The sequence below is a fragment of the Pholcus phalangioides genome, unplaced genomic scaffold (genome assembly GCF_987345545.1).
Source record: "Pholcus phalangioides strain wild (caught in Gottingen) unplaced genomic scaffold, Ppha-v1.0 ptg000017l_1, whole genome shotgun sequence".
Classification (NCBI taxonomy): domain Eukaryota; kingdom Metazoa; phylum Arthropoda; class Arachnida; order Araneae; family Pholcidae; genus Pholcus; species Pholcus phalangioides.
In genome coordinates, this window is record NW_028301610.1 from 57,708,842 (window position 1) to 57,728,560 (window position 19,719).

A 19,719-nucleotide genomic window follows, 5' to 3' on the forward strand; every position below is an offset into this window, starting at 1 on the left:
TTAAAATAAACTGAACATCCCCAAAAAAAACCAGAATGTACAGATAACTGCAAAGTACATCCCTGAACAATCAGTGGAGCTGCAAAACAATCTCGAAAAATTTTAAGAAAATAAGGAAAAAAGAACACCTCATATTTTCTTGACTATTATGGGAATTTTTATCTCGGAACATTTTCAGTCAGCCGAGGGCTGGTTGCTGAACAAATGCAAAACATTCTGCTTTGGGACTGAACACTGAATCACAGTTTGAAAGATATATATGTGCATGGATAATTTTATAGTATGTATGTACATTAAAGAATTAAATGGTCAAATATAAATAAACTGCTGAATTACATTTGTGTTCACAGATAATATTGCTCTATAACACAATATTTTCAGCATGTAACTAGAATATCAACATACTGCACTTAACAGTTGTTGAGTTCCAACTCTGCCCAAAATTTTGTAATTTATTACGGGAATTTTCAAAATTAAAATACAGAAAACAATTGGACATTTGTATTTGTATGGGTATTTTTCTTTATCCATTCAGCCACCTTGTTCATCAATTTGCCTGTTGTGGCATTTGTATGTTATATTATATTGCATAATAGAAACAAACTCCAATCATCATACCCTTCATAGTCATTTTCATGCTCTAAATCAAAATAGGGTACAAATAATTATCAACAAATTCTTTAATTGTCAATTATCTTTAACTTTCGCATAATCTATCTTAATTATAAATTATCTGAGTCTTCCCCAGTTATGCATATATGAGCAATTTATGCAAGTTTTTGTGCCAATATTGAAATATTGCTGAAGCAGTGTTGAGCGTAAATTTAAATGTTCATTATAATTACCTTCATTTTGAAAGAAAAGGTCATGCTCAACCAAATATTGTGAGTGGAAACTAATAGCTTTTAGGTAATAATCACCTCATTTAAAAATGTTATAATTTTCATGTGCCTAATTCTGCTGAATACTTTGGCTACCTAGAGAAACATATTAATAAGCATCTATAAAAAGAGACATTTGTTAATGAATTATCAGGTAAAAAAACTACAGTTAAAGAACAAGCAAATCAGAAATCAATTGTGCAAGACAAACAAAAATTACAGCACATCACATAAATTGAACAAGGTATGTCAAAATAAAAAAATTCATATAAATTCAAATAAAACTACGCCCTACAGAACCATCTCTCTAGACATATTCAAAGGACATATAATACACAAAATTAGATTACAAAGAGATGTTCCAAATTATGCTACATATATATACTTATATATATGTATTTATATGTACAAACTTTTTACAAGAAGCCTCAAACTTAGAGCATACAGTGTTGTAGTGTGATCACTACTAGTATAACACTTTCGTGTGTATGTATAACTATGTACTTCATTTTCCATCTAAATATATTTCCATGAATTTTTTTCCCTTTGCTGACTTGAAATTCATTATATTAGCACCATTAGTAAAAATATAAAAGATTGTCAGCTTTTAATATATAAAACCTCAGTTCATTGATACTTGAACTAACAAAAAAGTTTAGGATTAAAACAATGAACGTTCAACATTCTTTGTGATGCCTCAAAGGCAAAAATGTCGGGTTTGCAGAGGAATTAAAGGAATTAAAAAGAAAAAATTATTAATACTTGAAACATTTTAACCACCACTTGGCAGCATATGCCACTCATACATCATAATTTTTATTGTTACAATTAGAACTGATTTGTGACTTGGATGCTAAGTAAGTGCCAGAAAAATCACAGGAAAAAAACCCTTTAGAAGAAAAAAAATGCACTTAAACATTAAAGAATGTTCTCCAGCGCTATGAAAACACTGTATATATACAATAATCATCTCAAGTGTGGAACAAATTTTGAGCAGCACTCACTCTTCAAATTGTTACTTACAATTACAGAAAATATAATGCCACCAAACCGATAAAATACACACCTATACAGCCTTATATTTCATTCCCACCTCAAATGACTAAAGTAATGGTATTTTGATTTCCTAGTTCAATATAGGAAATCTAACCTAAACGTGCATAAATATGTGTACAATCCAAATTTAATTTATGGACATTCACAACAACAAGAATGAAAAGTCTTTTTACAAAACAAATGCTTAGTAACATCTACATCCAATCACAGCATTCTGCACGACTGAATAATGCACATATCTCAGGAATGAAGGAAAAAAGACACTTAAAACTGTTCATGGAAACAATGGCACCAGTGACTTCCACAGATGCAGTGCTCAGTCATGTAAAACAGCACTTGCCTTGCTGAATTACAGAGGAAAAAAGACTAAGAAAAGATGTTTTCACACATGAACAGTCTTATTTTATTCACTTTGTGATACACCTAGAAGAAAAATTGATCAGATGAGAACAAATTATTTATAAATAAAACATAGAACAAATTATTTATAGATAAAACATATATATATATATATAATCTCATCTCTATTGACAATGATTTCAGCCCATTATCAGATCCACACGTTAGAAAATATACTAAGGCTGGGAATCGATTAAAATTTTTAACTGGCTAACCAAAAAATTTAATTGATTAAATCAAATTTTAATCAAATATTTTTCATAACTATATAATATTAATGCCATAAAAATATAATTTATTCATTTCATGCACCTACTCGCCATATGTAAAGAAGTATAGAAATAGATCAAGAAATTAAAGCTGCCACGTGAAGCAATTTAATACTCGTATGCTGAACATATTTTGTTAAAACCTGGAGTTACTTCATTTGGTTTTTGTGGGATTTTTTGGTGATCATTTGATATTCACTGATTTTGAAATTACTTTAGATCATATACTGTTACTTGTTTTCCTTCAAACTTCTCCCAAATGGTGCTTGTGAGGTGAGGAACTGATACTTCCAAGATTATGAACTACAGTTCATAGTGGAACAATAAATTTTGGTTTCTAAAATTCGCATCAAATTCAATATGAAACTGAAATTATCACAATTTTTCTTTGAATGGACTCGTATTTCTCAATACCAAAAAATTTGATGAAAATATTGATTCGAATGTTTATATGACCACTCATCAAAAATGTTATTTATTCGTACAATACAGGGGTGGGAAGTGGCAGAGCAGCTTTGGAGCAGCAAAATTCAGGATTCAGAGCAGTTTTGGAGCAGCAAAATATAGGATTCAGAGCAGATATTTATAAATTGGAGCAGCGAAATTAGCAATATTTTCGTTAACCCTCACCCCTTTTCAAAATAGAACTGCACTGTCTTTTGTTATCAAACATCTTTTCATCAGCTTGTTTTTTGTGTTTCAGGCTTTTGACACCTTGTTTGAAAGAGCAGCCGTCATAAAATTTTTCGCACCAGTCTATTTAACATGATTTTTGCTTACTGAGGGCACTATTTGCTGTCTGGAACAACAGCCCTTCAAATGGGCTAAACATTTTCTAGTCTTTATAGATATAAATTTTCTATATCAAATTTTCAATTTGTTTATACTCAGAAAGAAATTGTTGCAAAATGGGAGAGATTTTTCGGAAGAATCAACATGATGGTTGGCGATTCAGCACTCATTATTTGGCGAGATTGGCGATCTTACTCGTTATTTCGCGATTTAACACTCATTATTCAGCAAAGTTTCTAAATTAGCAATCATAATTCGGCGGAAATGCTATTTTCACTCCCGGAATAATTCTTTTTTTCACGAAACATCAGGATTTAACGCAATGACGATCAACTACAGTAATTTCTGCTGCTTCCAGTGGAGACTTTTTTTTTTTAAATGGACACTGACTCGCATTTGTTAATGTTTAAATTATTCACACCAGTCTATTTAAGATGATTTTTGCCTACTGAGGGCACTATTTGCTGTCTGGAACAGAAGCACTTCAAATGAGCTAAAAATTTTCTATACGCTTTCAATTTTTTTTTACTCTGAAAGAAATTGTTGCAAAATGGGTGAGAAATTCTGAGGAATCAACACCATGTTTGGCAATTCAGCACTCATTGTTTGGCAAGATTGGCAATCTGACACTCATTATTCTTTCTTTCAAACCAAGCTCAACTCAGGTCTATCACCATCTATGGACGATTTACAACCTAATGAGTAGTGATGGAAGTTAACTGTGTGTACCTAACAGTCTGAGTGCGTATGTAGTGTTGTTTGATTTTTCAGTGTCACTATCTACATTTCAGAAGTGATGTGTTATGATTGAATTTCATTTGTACTGTTTGTAGGTCTGTCGCTCTATGTGGCGAGACTTCTTAAGGGGAGATCGGCTCGCATTCGCGCCTTGAAGTTGGAGGAACCACAGAAACCCAACTTCAGCCGACCACCACAGCGGCGACACTTGTTATTTGGCAACATTGATGATTTAACACTTGTTATTCAGCAACATTGGTCATTTAACACTTGTTATTCAGCAACGTTGGTCATTTAACGCTCGTTATTTGGCAAAGTTTCTAAATTAGCATTTGTAATTCGGCGGACATGCTCTTTACTCCCAGAATGAAATTTTTTTTCACGAAACATCGGGATTTGACACAATGACGATCGACCACAGTAATTTCTGCGCATCTTCAGTTGCACGATCACGAATATTAAGGGGGTTTCGTGATGGAGGGGCCGATAGTCTAAGTACAGTGGAATAAAACTCTCTTTCAGAAAGAATAGTTTCACAGCAAGCAGGAACAAAAATATTTTGCTGTCCTTTCCAAAATTCGAGGCATAATGACGCAAAATTAGCTATTTAGCACAGAAAAATATGAAAATGCACTATTGGAGCAGAATGGCGCAAGATGTTAATTGTGACGCAGAGTTCCTACCCCAGACACATCAAAATTCAATTTTACTAAAAATTTCGTTGAAATACTCTTCCAAATTTTAAGTGATTTTTTTAAATACTTATATCTCACTGATAAAAGGGTCATTCCATTTCAAATCACCCGACAAAATACCAAAATGACACCCATAGTCTCAGATTTCAATGATTTTTTTTTTATTTGTTGCTTTTACTATCCTTATTAACCGTGTGAAATATTATTCGCATATCTCTGAAACTTTGAGAAAAAAAAATGTTGAAATTTATCAAAAACTGATGCAGATGACTTTTCCGAGGCTCAATTTTTAAGCAGCATTGTTTGAGAAAACAAATCCTAACTTTTTCTATTTTCAATATATTCAAGTGAAATTTTCATTAAAGTGTTCACAAAAACATACAAAATATGAATAAAAATAATTCATACACTTACATTTGAAATTTACATGCAAAAAAATTATGTAAATTTTTTTTTTTGTGGAATTTTTCGTTAGAAAAAATACAATTTTTCAAACATATTTTTAGACCAGAGGCACAGGAGTTACCAAAACAACTTTTATTTAAAATTTCTCCTAAATATATGAAGTAAAATACTGGAGAAGAAAAATAATGGTTTTTTGACCGTTAATATGTTTATTCTGGCTTGCAATACAAAATTCATCACAATAAAACTGGATCGTTCCGATTTCAAATCATTCAACTGGATCAGTGATTCCCCACGTGGGCGTTAACGCCCCCTGGGGGACGATGGAATATTTCAGGGGGGCGGAAGAAGCTATGGCTATAACATAGGATCCTATGGGTTAGATTGCGTTGGGGGGGGGGATGGGAGGAAAAACATTAATGAAGGGGGCAATGGGACAAAAAAGGTTGGGAAACTATAAACTAGATACTGAAATGCAACCCATCACCCTGGATTACAATTATTATTGTTTTTTATTGCTTCTACCATGCAAAATTTTGTGTGCATATCTCAGAAACTTTTTGAGAAAAAAATTGTTTTCTAACCTCACGAATGACGTCTTTCAGGCTAACCCCATTCAAGCATTATTTGTGAAAATATATCATAACTTTGCAGATTTTCAATACATTCAAATGAAATTTACACTAAAATGCTCACAAAAAAATGTAGATTATGACTAGGAAAGAAAACTTAACCTTCGCATTAAAAAATTAGATTGCAAAAAAATCGTTGCAATTTAATTTTTGATTCTTTTTATAATAAAAACACAATGGCTCACCTTTGCTTTTTTGTTTACAAAAGCTCTCCTGCTTTTCGCATAGCATATTCAGTGACATTGAACTCTTCAGATTTTTTTCCATGTTCCCCTTTCCTAAAGCAGGGCCCAGAGTTACTATTTGCAGTTTTTCCCTTGTTGTGATAGTTAAATTGAGTCTTATTTCTAATTAACTTTATCAAAATAATCATATCATTTGCTTTCTGTTTAATATCTTCATTAAGTGTGCTTTGAGATTCATTTTCTGGTAATTCTTCAAAAACTTTACAAACCTTTGATTTTAAAGTGTTACAAGCAGATTCAACTTTTCTTTTGGCATTGTTTGACTTGCACTGTGGAGCTACCCTATGAGGTTTAATTTGGGAACCTCACAAATGAACTCTTCTATGTTTTGTAGAGATGAATTTATTTCTTCAAGTGCTTCTTGTTTAGTAATTGACATTTTTCCAAGTTACTTCTCTACATTACTATTGCTGTGATCTATTTCATTAATATAGATGGCAGCATCTAATAGACCTTATTCTGTGCTTTGTTTATAATGTTCAAGTGATTTAAGATTGCTGTCTGTTCTGCTTCTGTGTCTCTCGCTCTCTCGAGCATTCGCAATCATGTAGCCAACGCGTTAACATCTATTTCTATTCGTGCTTCTTCCTTTATCATGTGTGTTGTGTATTAAATGTAATAATTTAAAGAGTACACTAAATCTTCTATCATCTTCCACTCGGACGAATGTTTCAGCGAGTATGAAACAAAAACTATCACTGTTCATCTCTTCACAGTACTCAGTTTTTTCACCTAATTTATTGATGTTTATATTCACTGTCCCTACAGGCATGGCATATTTTTTTCCCTGGAATTGATTTTGTACAACCATTTATTTCATTTATATATGAAAAATACAAGTTTACTATCCTTAAACCTTTTGTTATTTTTCCTTATGACATTTAAAAGGATTAAAGCATACTTTCGGATACATTTCATACTTTGAGAAGAAAGCTCTATGATGCTTAAACACACAGTAGATAAATGTTCAGAACTTGCTCCACTCCTCAAGATCGAAAGATTGTTGTCCGATGGGTCCAATGGGTAACAGATTTTTCACTTTTGCATAACACTTTTTATGACAGTCAGATCCAGTTTCTTTTCCAACACTATAAATTTCAAGTGTCTTTTCTGACATTTTACTTTGAATTCCAAAATGATATAAAATATTTAGCTCAAATGGAAATTGTGTTATAAGAAAAATTTGCTAACCCTGGAGTAGGCTACTCTATGGAGCACATTCTGTCTTCAGCAAGATCATAATTGCAACTTGCATCATTTGATGGGAGGGGGGGCAGTTTAGTTCTAACACACTTTTGTTTTAGTTTCCTCAATGAAGCAGTGACTTTATCATCACCTGCTGGGATGATAAAGTCTTATAATTAAATAAAACACCAGCTGCCCTCTGAAGGACAAAGACCAGTGTGCCATAGTTTATATCTTCACAGAAGCTATTATTTTTTGCAATCATCATCACAACAAGAAACATCACATTTAATATATCACCTCCAGGAATTATATACCTTAGGTTTTCAATTCTATTCTCTTCCATCTGTCTCAGCTACAACAATTAGGTTGTAGCTGATAATTATTTCATTCTTTGTGATTTAATGCCTCATATTCTGGCTTTTTATCAGAAATTTTAAATTATTTCTTGGGAAAAATATATAGAGGCCTGTGTTAAATATTATACTGTAGATTTTTTCACACAAGTATAACCATTTCATATTTATCATATACATTAAATATATGTTTATTAAAATATATGCTGTAAAAATCAAAGTAATTAAAAAAAATTTAACACGTGATAAAATAACTTTATAATTAAGCATGTTAAAAAAACTTCAAAAATACATCTATATGATTAATATTATATATCTGGATTTATCAAATACAAAATAATTCTTTATGCAAAAATATATCAAATTGCAAAAGTTCGCCTTTGTTGCATCATAAGAAATATTTATAGATCAATTAAAAGTGAAATTAATTATTTGGAATTAGAACACTTCTAAGAATCTGAACATGAAGGTAGAGATGTAAAATTCTCGAGAATAATCTTTTGGATAATATTCTCTGGTAGTATATTACTCTACTATTATAAATAACTTGAGAATATTCTCATTCATGATGAGAATATATTCTGTTATTTATAATATATATATAGTTACATATAATATCCTTGAGAATATTCTCCAGAAGGACTACTTTCATAAATTACTGGGGAATATTCTTATAGAAAATAAGAATTATTCTGAAGTTATTAATAATTGTACTTGCAGAGAATATTCTCCTCGATGAGAACATTCTTCAGTTACAGAAATCTTTCTAGAGAGTATTATAAAGAATATATGTAATAACATGTATTATAATAAATAATCTCAAAAAATAACTTGAGAATAATTATTATTCTCTAGTAATTTATAATAGTAGTCCTTTGAGAGAATATTATGAATACATAGGCAGAGATATGGGAGGGGGGGGCAAACGTCAAAGGTAACGACAACTGATCTAATGTATTTGCGCATATATGAATTGACATCATCGTCGTCATGCCCCCAGACTTTCAAGTCTATCTCCGCCTATGGAAGAATATATATATTCTCTGTCCTCGTCTCTCTTCCTGTCAAGAAGATTGTAGACCACAATAATGAAGTTTGAAAGCAAGAAAATTACACCAACAGGGCTGAATTGCACAACTTTTAAAGAAATGAGTGATACGGAATTTAAGAGTGTGTGCATTGAAGAAAACAACAGTTCTGTATCTTAGAATGAAGGCGATTATATAAGAATAGCTTCCTTTATCAATCAACTTTGGTTTAATTTCTTTTGTTGTGAACTTATTTCTGAAAATTTATCTAATTTTAAAATACTTTTTTAAGGTCTTAATCTAAAGGTTTCTAAAAAATCTTCATAATCAAACTTTTAAAATCTCTCATAATGACCTGGAGAATATACTGAGTATATTCTCGAACTAAAAGTTGTCATTGGGGGGTGATTATACCAAAAATTGTTTTGTTGTAAATGTTTCAGGCAATGAAAACTGATTTACATTTCACAATATAAACAAAATTAGTAAAAAAAATTTAAATTTAAAAGAAAAATGAATATTCTCGATTATTCTCCAATTTTTACATCCAGGAGAATATTCTCAGAATGAATGAACGAGAATATTCTTCGGAGAATATTCTCACCTCACATCTCTACATGTAGATTTAATTTAAATTATTTTATTCACCAAAAACCTTTTTTATTCACTAACTCCCATTTGACACATTACATTAACATTTCTAATTATTTAATGAATTCATTTAATCCTAGAATTTTAAAATTTATTAATTGTTTTGAATTATTGCATTAACTACTCATGAAACTTAATATAGTGAATACTGTAATAAATGTATTAGTGTAGATGAAAAATAAAATATAAATTTCTTTTTACTAAGCATGAATCATTATATTAAGTCAAAATGTACAAATATAATTAATGTAGTCATATAAGTACCATTGTGTTTTGTTACTCAAATGTATTAACTGTCAAAATGTTTACTTTTCTACAGTCTTTTAATATATTAATAGGAGATTAAATTTTAAAAAAATTAAAAATTCATGCTGTGCATCCAAAAAAAAGTTTAAAAAATTGTTATAAAAATAAAACAATAAAAAAATTAAATTTGACTTTTTTTCCTCAAAGGTTTAAATTTTTTCTATTCATGATCTGCATTTTTTTGTGAGCATTTTAGTGAAAATTTCTTTGAATGTATTGAAAATCAGCAAAGTTATGATATATTTTCATAAATAATATTGCTTGAATGGTTAGCCTTAGACACGTCACGTCATTCATGGGGTTAGAAAACTTTTTTTTTTTCTCAAAAAGTTCTTAAGATATGCACATGAAATTTTGCATGGTCAACAAGGATGGTAGAAGCAATAAACAAAGAATAATAATTAGAATCCGGGATGATGGTTTGCATTTCAGTATCTAGTTGAATGATTTGAAATCGGAGCGATCCAGTCTTATTTCGGTGAATTTTGTGTTGCGAGCCAAAATAAATATCTTAACGGTCAAAAAACCATTATTTTTTCCCCCAGTATTTTACTTCATACATTTAGGAGAAATTTAAAATAAAAGTTGTTTTGGTAACTGCTGTGCCTCTGGTCTAAAAATACGTTTGAAAAATTGTATTTTTTCTAACGAAAAATTCCCCAAAAAAAAAAGTTTAAATAATTTTTTTGCATGTAAATTTCAAATGTAAGTGTATGAATTATTTTTATTCATATTCTGCATGTTTTTGTAAACACTTTAGTGAAAATGTCATTTGAATATATTGAAAATCGAAAAAATTTATTTTCTCAAACAATGCCTCTTAAAAATTGAGCCTCAGAAAAGTTATCTGCATCAGTTTCTCATAAATTTCAACATTTGTTTTCTCAAAAAGTTTCAGAGATATGCAAATAATATTTCACACGGTTAATAAGGATGGTAAATGCAACAAATAAAAAAAAATCATTGAAATCTGAAACTATGGGTGTCATGGTTGGGTGATTTGACATGGAATGACCCAAAAGAAAAAATATTCTTTTTGGAAAAACAAAAATCAAATCCTTAAAATTTTAAAAATGAATGAAAAAATTGCTCTTTAAAATTATATTTTCAGATAACACTGCTTCAGAACACTCCAACCCATCAATACATCAGAAACTCCCCTCCCCATTACACCCAGCCATCGGGATCTTCTGCAGGGGCTGTGGGTTGCAACTTGTTGCTTGCTCTCACAGTACGTGTGCCACTTATTGGACACTAAACTCTCCACCAAAGGGTAAAAAGCGTGGCAATTTTTGATAGTTTTTTGTGCAAATTAAGTGACTTTCTCCAATTTAAAAAAATGAGAACTGAAAAAAAAGTTATTTTTTAAACAGGTTGCATTTTGCATTTAAGAAATGTATAAAAACGGCTTCCGTTATATCTGGGTACTTTCCATAAAAACTATGGACAAACCGTAGCAGTTGGCAGCTCTGTATGTATATACAGGGGTCTCTGTACAACTGAAATTCCGGTTCACTTTTCAGACAGTACACAAAATTCTGGGTCTGAGAAACAAACCCTTCACAGAATATATATTAACAAAATAGTAAATTTAACATTGAATTTCTTTTATGAAATTTTAACTTGATCGCTTTGCTCTTCCCAAAATTACTTACTTTTCACGAAATTAATGACAATTTTCACAAAACAGGACCCGATACACATAGTGTATACCATACACTATATGTATGTAAAATAAGATGCAGTGAATATCTTATATAAGGATACCCTATGTAACTATATTCGCTCATAAAACAATATTATTCTTTGGTCCCAATAAAATGTTCATAGTGTGTTAAAATATTCCATCTATTATACCTCCTTCAGAACAATGTTTCTCTGGTCCCTAGAGTATTTTTATATAGGTGTTTTCCAGGGCCGTCATTTCAACTTTTTCCAGGGGGGGGGGGGCAAAGAACATGTACTCAATGTGTGTATATATATCATTTTTAGTGTATTTTCAAAAGCCAAGGGGGCTGCCCCTCCCCAAATGACAGGCCAGATTTTTTTCACTGTATATATATAAACCCAGAAGAGAAATATTATTACAGTGGAACCTGTATGAAATGGCAAGAGACTGAAATATTATTCCATTTGTTTTTATATATAAAGATGTATACCAAAATCAAAGCACTAATCACTGATGGGACTATTGAAGAGAAAGAAAAGATCTACTTTGAACATTGTTTCTTTTATCCAGTTTTCAAAATGTGAACAAAGATACTTGTTTGAACACTCTGCCATATTCTGCAGCTGAAAAATAAGGTTTAAATTCCAGTTACATAAAATTGGATCAAGATCTGATTCTTCCACATGTCGATAAAATTTTGCTTCCTTTATGACTGCAATATGGTACTTAAAAAACAAGCTGTATTCCTGAAAATGTGTGCAAATGAAAATCACATTTTGAATGTTTTGTAAACACCCAAGTCCATAAAAAAAAAATAAACTGGCAAGAAAACAACTTTCGCCTATATGTTGAAAGTTACAAACCAGGTGCATTTGTCATCAACAAGCACCACATTCACATTAAATAGGAAAAGTGTTTAATTTTGAAATTGTGACTGCAGAAATTACAGATGCAATATAAGCTTTGGAATCCTATTTTTAAATCATGGCAAAATTTTCATCTTTATATATTGAAAAGAAATTTTGGAAGAAAATGTTATGGAAATTTTTCAAATTGGAACATCTAGAGCTCCACAACAGTTGAGGATGAGAATTCTATTAATTTTTTTTGTATACTGTATGTGGGAATACAGAAAACCTTTTTCTAACAAAATTCAACAAATCAAAAATTTGACTCACTATATCTGATTAAATGAGGTTATTTTGGATTGGGGAAATATCAAGATTTCTGTTTGCTACACTTGTAGGATCGATGTAAGCCACTTCCACTATAACTGGGTTTGAGTGTATTTTGGAAGATGAAATAACAGAGGCTTGCAGCATAAATCTGAGTCCACCTTTGCTAAACAAAGTCATCAAGTATCTCACCAACTAAATTTAGTTATGCTCTCTTTCACTGATTAAATAGTAGAAGTCTATAACTCCTCGCAATTCACGTGATTCGGTGGGAATTATTTTATTGGTCTGAACAGTGAAAGATGTTCAGATATGCTCAGGGCCACCACTCAAAAAACTAGAAAAAGTAGGATGGGAGAGGGTAACCCCCTTAGACACCATAACCATAGCATAACAAAAAAAAAAAAAAAATCAGGGTGTTGAAGTCAAAAAGTCATGTCATAACTTGAATAACTCTTGTTCTCTATTTCCCGGCTGATTCGATGAAAATGATTTTATTGTGAAAGGTTATGTAATGAAAATCTAATAGCTTTTTACTAGTTTTACAGTACCGATCAACTTCTCAGTCTGCTCTGGATGAAACCCAGAATGGATTATTGGTGGAGTCTGCCTACGTAATTTACATTCTACGATCTTGGTATTACTAGTCTAAAAGGACTTTCCTCTCTAATCTCTGAGAGATCTTCACCTGGTGCTGGCTACTGGTGATTTGTTATATACTCAAGAACCTTGTTCTTCAATTAGCAGTACTAACCTAGAAGGATCTACATCGTGTTTACCCTGGTCTACGACTGGAAAGGTGATGTTCAGCAGAATCCAACCATAATCTACTAAAATTCATTTTTGAACTGAACAAAAAACTTAACTGTGAAATTGTTAACGAGAAATTCAGGGTTAACCTGTTAATGTAAATTGGTGCCCTTTCACCTGGCCCCCACAAGGATAGGGCTGCAGCCCTAAGGCTTGGGACAATCACCATCATTGCTTTTTCAGGCTATAAAGTCACTACAGAGCCCCCACTCCTCAGTGAAAACTCTGGTTGCGGACCCGCCAAAGATCCAACAGCCCTGCTGTGATCTATTATATCCCCCCCCCTCCCCAGGAATTATCACGTGATCCTGAGAACACTGCTTTATTACAGATGTTGAAAGGTCTGGACAAGCAAAGAAAAAGTTATTTTTTGTTCATCCAGTCTAAATAGCTTTTTTGCCCCACACATATGATGTCAACCTCCAATGTATGGTGGCTACATATTGGCATGTTCTTTTCTGTTGCTATTCGTCCATCAATCCCTCCGGGGCAAAAAAAAAGAATGAATAGAACCTGAGAGAGAAGAAATATTGAATGCTACAGCTGCTCCAAAGCCTAGATTTTAAGGAAAAATCGAAAAAAATATCTCTGGAGAATCAAAAAATTCATGATCTTCACACAAATTTTGTGACTTTCTCGGGACTTCCATGACCTTTTTCTCATTCCGTGACTTTTCCAGGACTTCGTGATTTTTCCGTGATGGTAGACACCCTGAAAATTCCAAAAAAAAAAAAAATTTCCCATAGCACTATTTCAGTATCCTATAAGTTTGACTTAATTCAAAACAAAATGACAGAAATGACTTGGCTACAAAAACAATTTTTTGCCAAAACAGTGCACTAGCAACCACTGATAATATCTGTTCTCATAATATAAATGAGAATTCTCATCAATTCAAATCAATTCTTTTTTTTCTTTTTTTGGAGTCTTCCACAGTCCAATCTGTCAACTCTCTTCGACAATGGACAGCAAATTATGAAGGCATTCAAGATTTTTAAAAATGACACTCCTTTGAGACCACTTTCAAAAGCAATACAAAAGGTGTAAATCTGATGTTTATTTACATCGACGTCAAGGTCAACCAGATGGAATTACTGCGTTGCCATCCCTATTTTAAAGGGATTTGTTTACATTTCACTGTTTCAATACCAGTGTAATCACTTTTGAAAAATGAAGCACTATCATTTCCAGCTCTTTGCTGAGTATATCGTATACATTTTGTATGCCTCTACATGCCCTAAAAATACAGAAGACAATGGAATGCTATTGGGTAGCATCAGAATCACCAAACCTAGAATAAGCCTATGCATCCAACTGCTTTGTAATGCAAACTGTTGTTTCACCTATACACAAAATGTGCACCATAATTTTGAATGACGACTGCTAGTTACTGTCCAAGACCATGAAAAGTAAATGCAAAATTGTTTTTTCCCTCCAGACAGAAGTTTTTAATGACTGCTCTACTTGTTGAACTCTCATATTAAACAGAAGAAAAATTAATAAACCAAATGGTCCACATACAACTCCCAAATAACCTTGAAAACGATACAATTTCTGCTTTGGCAGAATCATTAATTGTAATCTACAAAATCTGTACTATTTCGTAATATATCGATGATTCCCTGCTCAATTAAAACCAATTACACAAATTTTATTGACAAATTTGGTGGGAAAAGTAGGACAAAAATAAGACATTTTACCAAAAAGTAAGAAAAGTAGGACGAGTGGGAGCCCTGCAGATTGCCTTCCGCACTGACAAAACAGACTGGCTCTGAGTTTGTCTTCTCTCCAACTCTCTCACATGCATATAAAAATTGATTGTTATAGTAAAGATTGATGCAATTTAAAAAATGATTAAAGTAAAATACCGCAAGAAACTCAAACACCTATTTTTTTAAACTTATTTTCTATATTATTGAGAGTATCTTCGGCAGCTCCATAGTTTAGTAGCCATCCGTAGAAACTACAGACAATCTGTATCAGTTGGTAACTCTGCATAGAGAATAATAGTTTTTTTTAGAATAAGAATATTCTCCTAAAGATTCTTCTCAAGAATTTGACATCTCTACCCCTCCACCATAGAATATGAAGCTGATCACATACAACATACCTCAAAAATAGTTTTACTGTTGACGTTGTTCCATGCGCAGTCTCCTTTGGAACGTTACAGTCTCTTCAAAAACAAGTGCTTTGAGTCTTTCTTTTGGCAAATCATCCAGCTCCATATCAAATTTGAAAGGTTCTTCTGCAACAGGCTAAGGAGAAAAAATAAAAATACAGAAAATATTATATTAATTTAATAAACGCAAGTTTAGTTCAGTCATATAATTTTATATTCCTTCAATTACTTACCAATACAAAATAGTGAAAAAGAAAATAAGCTCACTTTACTTGAGCTAGTCTTCCCTAGGACCCTTCTCATATAGGGATAATAATATTGCCTAGATACCAGAAGATGCTCTTTCCAGGCAGCCCACCACATGCATTTCTATTGCACCACTCAGAAATATTGGAGTATTGACAACTAGAACAGTTAACGTAATTGAGAAATGTCTGTATAGTGCACTCTTTCACATATAAATGGCTTTCCCTCTAAGATTTTTCATGTATGCTAGTGCTCATTTTTAATAAATCATTCACTGTTCGTGTTAGGATGTCTCCTATTTTTATATATACTGAGTAAACGGTTAAGTTTGCTCAGTGTGTGACAAATGGCGATCTTCTCTGGCCGTCGTGGCTCTTCAACGACCTTGCCCAGGCTTTCTCTCGATGGATCCGGTATCCTGGAACTGTTTCCATAAGTTACACACGACGCTGGGCGTTAAATTGAACTCTCTAAAAATCTGGATTTGAGATTGGCCTGCTTCTAGCCTCCCCACAATTCGCCACCTCATTACATCATCTAAACGTTGGTGGTTACTCATTTTTACTGTTACCATTTGAAATTAACCGATTGCTGCAAAATAACACCAAGAAATTCGCCGAGGTGTGCTAGCGAACGAAATGCGTCTTAACTTACGCGCGCTTATAAAGCCTGTTTCTCTACTGGCTCCGCCTACACACACGTGTACACTTACGTATTTGACGTACAAGATTTGCATTTTTGTCTAGAAGCAGTGGTTTTACATTCAGTTCAGTTCTTTTCATGAAATTCGATAAAATATGCAAATTCTCTTAATTTATTTCACCAGTGTATATTGTGTAATATGACTTCCTGATCCCTTCCTATTTTCTACACTGATGTTCAATTATACTGCTTGCATTGCCCGGGAAACAATGATGAAAGCAACTGGACTTGAATATTACTAAACATTAGAACTTCATGAATCACTAGTGAAAAGAATAATTAAAGAAAGAAAAATACCTCATCTTCTGGATCATAATATTCTGTAAAATAAGGGTGTGAAAGTGCTTCTTCAACTGTGACTCGTCTGTGTGGATTAAATGTCAACATTTTATCCAGCAAATCCAGAGCTATATAACAAAATAACACACAATAAATGCTTTGCATATAAAATCGCTTTAATAGTTGGACATTAAGAAAAATTTCTCAAAATCTTTTCATAAAATTCACTTGATTTTAAGAAAGCCTTTACTGATAACTGTTATTCATTCCTTTAAGCCTCTGCCAGCAAGGCCTCTGGTGCTACAGTTAGAAAACAATTTTAAGGTTGATACTCATCAAGACTCACCTAAAGTACCAATGCAAAGGATGTTTTGAGGCACTACAAATTCATGCCAGTTTCCTCCTTTTCAAAAACTTTCCTGACATGGGGTTACAACAAAAATGGCAATAACATAACTACAGAAAAAGATTGCTAATGCAGGGAGTCCCACATCGAGGGGCTAGGCTACGTCTATCCCTCCGTTTCCTTAGATAAAGGAGATATAGCAACTTTAACTGCCTTTTGTCCATACTTTACAATTTTATATAATAAAACCTGCCAACAACGAACACTGACGGGACCAAAATTATAAGCAGTTCTGTTCATTACGAATATTTAATTGACTACATACTTAAATAAATTTTAAATTTAATTACAAATTTTTAATTTTTTCTTTTTAAATTTTTAAAATTTTAAAAATATAAGTATTTAAAATTGTTTAAAATATTTTTTTTATTTTTAAAACTAAATACTTTTATTAAACAACATTATCCATGTACGGCGTTCACTCAGGGCTGGATTAACACGTTTGAAAGCCCTAAGCACTTCAATAGTTTTGGAGTGTTCCCCCCCCCCCCAATACATACATATATACTTTACATGATATTGAGTCTATAAACTTTAAAAAAAATTGAAATTTTATATTTCAGAAGTGACTAATCTAAGGATGGGATTTCACTCTAAAAGGTTTATGAAAGTTATTTTATAAAACTTGAAAAAAAGCAACCAATAAATTTATCGGTTACATTCGAGAAAATGCAACCGATCAGCTTATTGGTTGCATTTGTAAAAGAATTATAAAATTTTTATAGTGTAATCCAGGCTTAACACAGAATTGTGATGTGAATATTTCTAAGCACAGACATTTTGAATGTCTCCACCCCTCCCCCCCTTTTTCTACTTGCAAAGTCTTTGATATCTCCTGCTTTTGTTTTTTTGGAACATCATTGGATGTGTTTTTGGAATTTTTTTTTCATATTTTCCAAAAAGACAGATCTTAGATTTTTTTTTTCAAAACCTTTTGTGTGTGAAAATATTTTGAGATATATTCTCCCATTGACTAATTGTGACGATCAAACTGAAAAGGCATCTTTATGTTAAGATTAAACTATTAAGATTATTCTATGGGGCTCTAGATTAAACCACCAAAGAATAGCTCTAGGCTGCCTATGAGCACTGAATCAGGGGTGAAGGAGAAAAATAATTACAAAAATCGGGGGAAAAAAGTTTTTATGCACAAATTTCAAACTAAAGATTTTTTAGAACTTCAGTGCTCGTGTGAAAGAGCATGTGGATCTGGGATCTGGATCCACGTCCGCTCAGTGAAAAATGGGCCTAAAGGTTCTCTACCCACAGGCAGGAAAAAAAAACAAGAAAATAAAATGTTTTTTCAGAAGAAATAGAAAAGAAGTTAAGAGCTGGTATTGGCTTTGCTTTCAACAATGGAAAGGAGGGTCTCTCCACTTTAGATCCCTTCATCTATTTACTCAGAGGGCAAATTGTTTCTTGGCCAGCATTGTAAAATCCCATCCTTCAACTGATAAGACATCTCTCAGTAGGGGATCTGGAGGAAAATGCTGATAAGGATTTTTTTCCTCTCCCTGGGGATCTGAAAAATAATCTTCCATGGAAAAAAGTGAAGGTAAACCATTTGAAAGTAGATTTATCCTCTGATTTTTTCCCCTTCAAATTTTCCCTGACTTTTCCTAAGTATTTAGAATTTTCCCTGAATTTTGACAAATATTTCATATTTTCCCTGACTTTCCCTGACCGTTTTCCGATTCCCTGACTTTCCCTGACCGTTTTCCGATTCCCTGACTTTCCCTGATTCTCCCTGACTTTCTAGGTTGCTGGGAACCCTGCTAGCACATCAACACTATAAAAAAAGTAAAAACGTTGCCTGTTGTCATTCGAGATCAGCAATAAATTGTAGGTCCCAGTCTAGCCAGATTTAAAAAAACAAGTAATTCTTTCAAACGATACCCTTTGTATGCTAAAACATATGTCAGAATTTAATTTGCATTTTCGAGTACAGATTTATTTTTTTTTAGGGGTTTTTTTCATTTCGATAAAAAAAAAATTATCATTGTTGATCGGAGACCGGTAAAACCCTGTGATCTAATTTCATAAAAAGCCTATCCATACTGAATGAATCCAACAAAAGTGCTTGAATGAGGAGTGAGCTATTTTAACTATGAATTGTCAGTACAGGAAAAAAGAAAAATAATTTGTAAATTTTAAGTATTTTTTCTTTGATAATTTAATGCCTATTCTAACATTGTTCAGCTGGAAGTGCATCAAGAATGTTTACCACATTAGATATGAATTACTTTTTTCACCCTGTGGATCAAGGTGTACCATTCAAAATAAAACTTTTTATCACCATTTTACGCACAAGTCAGAAAGTACACACAAAAATTACTTATCAATTACTAAAATTTGGGAAACAGTTTTGTAACTGATGTGGTCATTTTAACAAAATAATTGATAATTATTATCCTATGTGAATACTGATGATTAAGTTGCCATTTGTAGTTATTTTTTGACCAATGATAGATTAATTGGAAAATTCAAACTTTTTCCTGATGACTTTGGACTTCAAATTAACCAAGTTCCACTACTTTCATTTGTATAAGAGAGAAATCCGTCAGCACACAAGCACATTTGGCTATCACCATGAAGTTCTTACATTGCGCATTTAGCTCACCAACCCTTTGATAAGAAACATTTAAAAAAAGTCATTTGGAATAAGCTACAAATTA

At 32.3% G+C, this 19,719-nt stretch overlaps 1 protein-coding gene across 1 annotated transcript in view; it reads right to left on the bottom strand.

Annotated features, from left to right (window-relative positions):
• Positions 1-280: 280 nt before the first annotated feature.
• rl (Mitogen-activated protein kinase rl) overlaps positions 281-19,719 on the bottom strand; it is a 61,303-nt gene continuing 41,864 nt past the window's right edge. The window contains exons 9-11 of the mRNA XM_089246602.1: positions 16,657-16,766; positions 15,403-15,547; positions 281-2,360 (exon numbers count right to left, since the gene is read on the bottom strand). Coding sequence (XP_089102728.1) covers positions 15,416-15,547; positions 16,657-16,766 — 242 coding nt within the window. The 3' untranslated portion in view covers positions 281-2,360; positions 15,403-15,415. The remainder of the gene's footprint in view (positions 2,361-15,402; positions 15,548-16,656; positions 16,767-19,719) is intronic.